Here is a 9,147-nt window from a genome sequence, read left to right as displayed (position 1 = left end):
TCAACATAGTCTGCGTTGTTCAATGGTCACCGAGGGCTTCAGTGTTAAAATACTCAGTGGTGAACTGCGGCTGTAGAAGAAGGGAAGGACTTTCTCAGCGAATGTGTGTTTGAAAGTGTGTAAGTGTGTATTTTTTATAGGATCAGAGAATGACACCTGTCCTTTATCCAAATCCAGATGCACTCTGAGTGTGTGGAGGTTCTGTTTCAATAAATGCACATGCCCTATAAACCCCCCTCCAAACCCCACACACCACACTCTCCCCCATGTGAAGGTGTCCCCCTTCCTCTGGTTGGACTCTGGGGTCACACCCACATACCAGCATGTACTGTCTCCAACTTCAACATCCCAGGAGTGTGACCCTGAGTTGAAGCCCTCAGAGCCCAGGACACATTCACTGACATTAAATCTTTCTGGATTGTTGGGGACTGTCTTTGTAGAATTTATCATTTTAAAGCTGGTCAGATCCTCAGAAATGAAGAGCGATGGGTTTGCAGTGTTTGGGTCCAACACTACAGGAGCTGAACAGGGAGATAAGGATAGGGTGAGTAAATGGACTCAGGTGTATGACTTATTTTACTGTTGGCTGGTTGATGTTATACAGTGTGTGTGTGTGTGTGTGTGTGTGTGTGTGTGGGGGGGGGGGGGTGTGTGTGTGTGTGTGTGTGTGGGGGTGTGTGTGTGTGTGTGTGTGTGTGTGTGTGTGACGTAGGTGACATAGAACTCACTGAACCGAACTATGTCCTTCATCTTCTCCCAGACTCTGAACTTCAGGTTGCCCAGGTGCTTTGCCACATCAATCAGAGCTCCTGAAACTCTCTGTGGTTTTTGCAGTGTGCTCGTAGAACTAGGAAAACAGACTGTAGTTAGCACTAGTTTTAGTGTGGGTTCAAGCAAAAAGAAGAAAATTGAAATCTCTCACCTTTCTATGGTAGCCTTGAAGTTCTGGAAAACAGCATACAGCACAGATTTCATTTCAGTTCATTTCAATATTCTGTGTCTAACTTGAGGGTTTACTTCTTGTTCACACAATGGACAGTAATGATACATTATATAACAAAAGATCAAAAGAAATAGATAACAAAACTGAAAATATGTCAAATGTCAAAATATGTCAAATGTCAAACATGTCACCATTTTTTTTCTCTATAACTGAACTGAAACCTCATGTTCATACCTGCAAGAGGATTATGTCTTCAGCAACCATCTGCTTTTCAATGGCGGTTATTGTATCTGAAAGAATGGACATCTCCTTGCTCAATTCTTGAATCTTCTCTTTCATAATAAAACTCTTCTGCTTCTCTTCCTCCTTTAGTGCTCTTATTCTGGCATCCTCTTCATCTTTCAGAAACTGATGAAGCTTCTTAAACTCCTTCTTGATCTGCTTCTCTGACTGATGGGCCTGGACCTTGAATAACACACATTAAAGAGACTACAGTCATAAGACAAATGTTACCCAAAGCAAATGTCATTTGTTGAATATTAATATTGTCAAAGTAATAATGTGCATTAATGTTGACAGCATGAGCAGTTTATCCAAGGGCTGAACTATCATGTGGTGAAATCATTGCTCTAAATGTCTTAATGATACTTGTTACGACCCGGCTCGTGAGCCGCAACATAAATTGGAGACAGACCAAACTAAAGTCTACTAAAATAGGGGTTTATTTCTGACAAAAGAAAAATAGGAGATAAAACAGTAAATGCAAAGCACCAAAAAAAACATAGTTTGTACCAGCATCAAAGGCATGGTGAGAATGCAAGGCCCATCCTAATGACAAACAGCTTGGCTTTTATCCACACCTCCTCAGGTGCTGCCAATCAAGGAAATTATGCCCATTTACCGAGAGGCTGTGGCACTACCACTGCAAGACCAGTGAGGATGCAGAGGGGCGTAACATTACTAATAATATAAATTTCAGTTTATGTACTTGTAATATCTGTATCAAATTGCCCAAGTGAGATGCTTGATGTAACTTCATTTGTAGTTGTAATGAAACTGAATAGCTGCACAATACAAGTTGTTTACGTATCATATCATATAGGTTATAATACACAATGTAAGAAACAGTGTCATGAAGTCAATGGTCTCTTTCAGAAACTGGTTGTTCTGGTCTCACCTTAATGTGACTGGCTGTTTGGTCAAATGTTTTCTTCACTTCTTCAAATTCTTTCACTTTATCTTGCAGGGGTTTCAGTACAGCCTTGAGCTGTTCCTATAACGAACAAAATATTTGATACGTTGAGATTATCTATACTCATTTTCTGTTGTTATGAATATTCATTCAGTAACAGCACAGACAGAGAAGGCAGAGTATGTCCATTACATAGTCATAAATGACATTTTCACCTATAAGCAAATAATAGAAACTCACTTTATAATCTAGTGCAGCTTCATCTATGGGAAGGAATTGGTGTCCTGAGTGTTTCCTGGAAGCCTGACACACCACACATATGGGCTGTTTATCCTCCAGACAGAACAGCTTGTGTCTCTCACCGTGCAGACTGCAGAGTACTTCAGACCCTCCTGAAGCCCTCTGACTCTTCTCCTTCAGGAAAGACTCAGATAAGTTCTTCAAAGACAAATTCAGTGGTGGATTGTCCATTGAAGATTTTTTTCTACAAACTGGACACTCCTTAGATTTCTTCTCTCTCCAGAACTTCTGAAGGCAGACTTTGCAGAAGCTGTGACTACACAAAAGAAGGACGGGATCCTTGAAAATGTCAAAGCAAACAGGACAGGTGAAATCCTCTTCAGGTAGAAAGCTTTTAGATGCCATCCTCCTCTCACAGAAACAGTCACTTCGCTGGAAACTTTGAGTGTGTACACTTAACTTTCACTCTCTTTTTGTCAGAAATCACCTCAGTATCACCTGCCTTATTATCTGTAAGGTAACAATGGCATGTACTCAGCCATTAAAATAGATCTACTGACTAAAAGTGTCGAACTGAAGAGGCAGAATAGCTGACATGAAGTCAACTGTATCATGGGTTCACGTTTATTTCCTGATTTTTCTTTCGATCAACTTCAGAGACTTCGGATTGGTCTAAACTGCATTCATGACTCTCTCCTTATTTACCTACAGTAAGTATAGAACTGGAAGAACTGGATTGGACTCTGGTGAGTGATTGGTCTAAACTGCTTTCATTTCTCTCCCCTTATTTACCCACGGTATGTATGGAACTGGAAGAACTGGATTGAACTCTGGTGAGTGCTTAGTGAAACAGTGTTGAAGTATCTAATTATCTAGTCAGACATGATCAATGCAATGTTTCTTCACAAAGATGGAAGAATCAGTTGTTATGCTGGAGTTAGAGACATAGCGACACATAGAGACAATGTGTTATTTTTCATAAACAATTTACATGTTATTATCTCTCAGAACCTGATATTCACTGCAAGCACATTGTGCTTTGGTGCCTTGCCACATCAATCAGAACCCGAAACTCTCTTTGGATTCTGCAGCGTACGCTGGGATCCAGCCTTCGGCTGACAGACGTTAATTAGAACCGATTTTAGTTTGGCTTTAAACAAAGAGAGAGGGTGGCAGGGGTGCCCGGCGGAGCAGGGTCTTCATTTTCAGTCAGGGCTTGAGCAACTTGATCGTCCAGAGCCCACTGGATCGGGGAAACGATGATGTAGGGTGGTAAGATGCCCTACGGGTCATCAGATCCCTCGACTTCCCCGTGGTTCCTGGAGAGGGCATCCGGGAGTACATTCTTGGGCCCTGGGTGATGAGAGATGGTGAAACTGAAGGGGGCGAAGAAGAGGGCCCCATCTGGCTTGCCTGGGGTTGAGTCTTCGGGCCTCACGGAGGTATTCTAAGTTCTTATGGTCCATGAGCACTAAAACGGATGTTGTGCCCCCTCAAGCCAGTGGCGAGGGCCAGCTTAATGGCCAGAAGCTCTCTGTTGCTGATGTCGTAGTTCTGCTCCACCGGGGTGAATTTCCTGGAGAAAAAGGGCCAGGACTCTACAGCCGCCACCTTTCCCTCGTCCATACAGATGCCTGAGGCGGAGATGTAGTACCCCAGGAACTGGACCTTCTCAGTGTGAAAGGAGCACTTCTCCGCCTTCAGGTACAGGTGGTGTTCACAAAGCTTTTGGAGTACCAGGGAAACATGATGGCGATGACCGGCCTCGTTCCGGGAGTAGATTAAGATGTCATCAATATAGACAATGACACATTGGTTTAGTAACTCCCGGAACACTTAATTCATGAATCCCTGGAATGTGGAGTTGGCTAACCCTTATGGCATGAAGTAGTACTCATAGTGGCCACTAGGGGCGATGAACGCCATCTTCCACTCACCCCTCTCTCATATTCTGAACAGGTTGTAGGCTCTGTGGAGATCCAGCTTCGTGAACATCCTGGCTCCTTGTAGTTGTTTGAGGGCCAATTGGACGAAAGGAAGGGGATAACGATACTTAATGGTTATTTTGTTTACAGCTCGATAGTCAATACAGGGCTGAAGTCTGGCCGAGGTGGGATGGCGGCAAGGGCTGGCGCGATAGGTCCTGCAGGCAGCTCTCCCAGCTGTGAGCGACTCGAATGGCAAGCTGAATGAACTTCTACAGCCCAACTGAGTCGTCGTAGGAGGAAACAAAAGATAGAGTGACCTGGGAGTCGGAGTTGGAGTCAGTATCAAAACAGAGTTCTATCAGTCTGTGTCTTGTGTCGTCAGGTTTGTAATCCTTAAAGATACGAGGCCGGACAAGAAATGAGGGGAGTGAAGGGTTTAAGTAAGGCAGTGACAGGTGAATGTGATTAATACTCCGGTGATTGTGAATGAGACGGAGGTGGGTGAGTTGAAGTCGGAGGGGTGTGGCAGGAGCAGGGTTCAGCGCAGGCGTGACATCAGTACAGCCTTGAGTTGTTCCTATAATGAAAAAATTATTTATACATTGAAATTATCTATACTCATTTTCTGTTGTGATGGATACTCATTCAGTAACAGCACAGATACAGAAGGCAAAGTATGCCCATTGCGTAGTCATCAATGACATTTCCACCGATAAGCAAATAATAGAAACTCACTTTATAATTGAGTGCAGCTTCATCTATGGGAAGGAATTGGTCTCCTGAGTTCTTCCTGGAAGCCTGACACACATATGGGCTGTCAATCCTCCAGACAGAACAGTTCAAGTCTCTCACCGTGCTTCGAAGACAAATTCAGTGGTGGATCGTCCATTGAAGGTTTTCTTTATACAAACTGGACCCTCTTTAGATTTCTTCGTCTCCACAACATCTGAAGGCAGTCTTTGCAGATGCTATGATTGCACAAAACAATGACGGGATCCTTGAAAAAGTCAAAGCAAACAGGACAGGTTAGAGAGCTTTTAGATGCCATCCTCTTCTCACAGAAATGGTCACTTGGCTGGAAACTTTGAGTGTGTACACTTAACCTTCACTCAGAAATCACCTCAGTAAATCCTGCCTTATTATCTGTAAAGTAACAATGGCATATGCTTAGCCATTAAAATAGATCTCCTGACTAAAAGTCTCGAAATTAATAGACAGAATAGCTGACATAAAGTAAAATGCTTTGTGGGTCAACGTTCATTCCCTTATTCTTCCTTCCTTTCCTATCAACTTTAGAGACTTCTGATTGGTCTAAACTGCTTTCTCAACTTTTTTCATTTCTCTCCCCTTATTTACCCATGGTAAGTATAGAACTGGAAGAACTGGATTGGACTTTGGTGAGCTTAGCATTCCCCTTATGTTCATGCTCCAGGAGGTCACAGTCGTCATTGCAAATATTCTGGTTGTGAATATTCTGGAAGCAATGATCCTGGCCCCCCAAACCTACATCTCTCTCTACACTTTCATCAGCTAAAGCACCGCCTGTAGCTTCATTGACTCTGGTTCTATGTGTGTTTTGATCTCTGACACCAATGGCTTCTCAGTTTCCTGTCTTCTCTATTGGCCTACCACAATAGTCTGGCACTGCCCATCCAATATGGCGCAGTCCATTCTCAGCTGTGTGTTTCCCATCTGTTAATGGCACCAAACCTGAATCATCTTTGTCCATGGTGACACACATACCAACTTTGTGAAGCTGCTGACTCTCGGCTGCCGTAAGAGGTTGTAAGGAGGGCAGATTCGGTTTCCCTGAACTGCTGACATAAGGGCTTGTCTCTGATAATCAACATCATGTTTTTATTGTCGCCACTCTCCTTGTCACTCTTTTTGTTGTGGTTAGAATGAGGAGCATGTCTGCCTCCTTTGCTAAATGGCCATGTTTCCCACACCTGTGGCACACATTGTCAGGTCCGGGTTCAGGAATTGAACCCAGCCAGCTGGATTCCTGGCGCTACTTGGCTAGACTCATATATATATATTACCCGCAGTGGGATTTGAACCCAGATCACCAGATTGAATACGCCGGTATCATTATCATTAGACCATGTGGGTTATGTGCATATTATGTTAAAGTTTGCTATAATAGAATGAAAGAATGACATCTCACAGGCTGACAAGTTACGTGTCTGGCTAGTGACTGCTGGGAGGTGGGAGATAAACAATCGAGGACTTCTAACACACAAAAACGTCATGGTGTAGCTTGTCTTCGACAAAAAAACGCTTCTCCACCTACTGTTCTGGCGGTGAATTGTTTTCAGCACCCACAGCCTTCGGAGAACCATAAAGGCAACAAAAATGCAAATTAGTCCGTCCTATCCGTCTGCCCGCCCATCCGTAACGGAGTCGGAGTACCATACTGGCACCTTTAGGTGTGCTTGAGCGCCTGACAACTAATGACAGTTTGGGGGGCATCCACTGTTCTCAGCACTCACAGGCCCCCACACATCAATGGGGTCTTGGATAACTTTGGTTTAAAGTAACAGTATGCAACAATTGTACCTTAAAATAACAGCTTGAAAAAAATTGTGCCGCTACAATGACTTTTAATACGGCGATTTGCGCCTCCGCCATTGCCATCGGGGGTCTGTGGGGAAATAACTCCGCTATGTAGGATTCTGGGGCCGCCCGATCTGGGGCGGATGTACTTCGACCTGCTATCTGGCTGTGATTACGCAATGTCATATAGTGCCAGTCCACGCTTGAAGCTACAGTATAAGGGAGAAGCAAGCGAAGTCTCATCAGTATTCATCATGGAGAACGCACCAAAGAAACGGAAGAAGATTATGTCTGATGAAGCAAAGAAGAGAAAAAGAGAGGCCGACAGAGCAAGAGATCGGACTAGGGTCACAATCGGAACAGCTTTTACTCATTGGAGAGAGCTGAAAGACACATTTGGATACAAGTTCGATTCACAGCTAGCCATCTTTCTGCTGGATCTGCGGTCTCTTGCTTGATGTTTGACTGTGTTATCAAAGTTGTTGACTCGCTAGTTTGTCATACTCGAGGAAAGCACATTTCAATAGGTTTTGCTAGGCTTTAGGGTGACCAGATTTGAGTTTGTAAAAAAGAGGACTTCGTCGCTGGGGGAGGGTGCGGGGTCCAGCATGCTATACACTAGCCTACCCTGCCTTCTCCCCTGCGACGAAGTGTCTTCTTTTTCACAAACTCAAATCTGGTCACCCTATTATAACACGCTTGGACATTGATGCTAGGTTTACGTCCTCTTTTTTGTCCGGGTAAAAGAGGACTTGTCCGCCTGGGTAAAATAGGACGTCTGGTCACCCTAGCTTAGCCGCTATCAAGACATCTCGTTAGCGATATCAGACATCTTGTTATAACACGCTTGGACAATGCTGCTAGTAATAATCGAGTAGCTAGTAATAACGTCGTATACACTTCTTTGTAATGTTATTGTGATCGCTATCTGGCTAACTTGCCACCCAAGCTCCACTAGTCTCAGGATATTCCAGATATTTCCAAGGAGTTTAGCGATAGTTGACTTTGTCTGTTAGCATTCCCTTACAGCCAGTTGGTCTGTGGTTCATGTTTCGTTAGCTTAGTATGCTACTTGTGTGTTACCTGACTTGAATGCCGTGATTTGTGAAAACATATATAAAGATGTAGCGGCAAACATACTGAATTGGTTCTTTCTATCAAAAGCGGTAGGGAATGTCTACTCCCAGCAAGGGACATGCACAGCCACCACCGCCGCCTGTATCTAGTATTTCAGAAGAGTCCGACCGAGATGGGTATGTATCTTAGAACTGCGTTTCTAAACCAGCCATGCAGGACATTGTAAGTTGTGACTGACTTATTTATCTTTTGAATCAGGGACAAAGAATTCGCTATGCAAGGTGTTCAACCGTTGGGCAAAGAAACCGAAGCGGTTGGTGTGCTAGAATCTAGGTGAGTTCGTCGTAATGCATTGTTTTGTTGATGAATATATTTATTTAGATTCGTTTTATATTCACAGCATGCACTCCTTGAGCATTGCTGAAGAGGAGCAGCATGACTCTGGATGAGGAGGAGGCGAATTATATGAGGAATAGCATGTAAGTCTTGCACATGAAACCATCTTAGTTCGTGTTCTTTTGTGCTTCAAGTTTATGGTGGTGTGTGTTTTGTAAATCATTTTTATTTACAGTATTGACATGGATGATTGCTGGGAGGATCCTAATCAGAAGGGCTTGGAAGAAGATCGGGACAGCTCTGATGAAGACTATAGTCCTTTTCTTCATCTACGGTATGTTTCAGTTTCTAGTTGCATTTCAGGTTGAACTACTGCTATGTTGAAGGGTGCAATCACAAATATTTTGGTCTTTCAGGAGAAGACAACGTTTAGGAGAACATGATGCAGTTGTTCCTTTTTGATCTTCAAATTGATTCTATGTACATATCTTGCTGCTTTGCAGTGCCCCAGCTATGACTGCCAACATCAACCAACTCCTGGAGATAAGCATGGATAAAGCCGTGCTTGATGTGGCAACACCCAATCCTCCAGGTGAGGACATACAAGAAACTCCAGAACAACAAAAAGTTTCAGGTATGCCCCTATAGTTATGCAAATGCTAGTATTTGTCATACATTTGCACATACACACAAGCACTTATGATCATATTTCTGAACTTTTTTGTCTGTCTTGTAGAACCCATTACCAATACAATAATTGTATAACTCTGGGTGATTTTCCATGTTTGTTTTGTGTGCAAAATCAGCTGCTTAGGCCTGACTGCTAAGCACATTATAATTGAAATTGAAATGAAGCCTCATCTGATACTTTTCCT

General features: G+C 43.3%; 1 protein-coding gene across 1 annotated transcript; it reads right to left on the bottom strand.

The window, feature by feature from the left end:
* Window positions 1-2,780, bottom strand: LOC105891777 (E3 ubiquitin-protein ligase TRIM35-like). The gene is made up of 5 exons (XM_031576073.1): window positions 2,376-2,780; window positions 2,121-2,216; window positions 1,178-1,408; window positions 729-819; window positions 1-521 (listed from the first exon to the last, which is right to left on the bottom strand). Exons 1-5 carry the CDS (start codon window positions 2,778-2,780, stop codon window positions 1-3), a joined length of 1,344 nt encoding a protein of 447 aa, XP_031431933.1.
* Between the last annotated feature and the right edge of the window lie 6,367 nt (window positions 2,781-9,147).

Source organism: Clupea harengus, chromosome 11, assembly GCF_900700415.2.
Source record: "Clupea harengus chromosome 11, Ch_v2.0.2, whole genome shotgun sequence".
Lineage (NCBI taxonomy): Eukaryota > Metazoa > Chordata > Actinopteri > Clupeiformes > Clupeidae > Clupea > Clupea harengus.
This window is presented reverse-complemented; position numbering and strand designations above follow the sequence as displayed.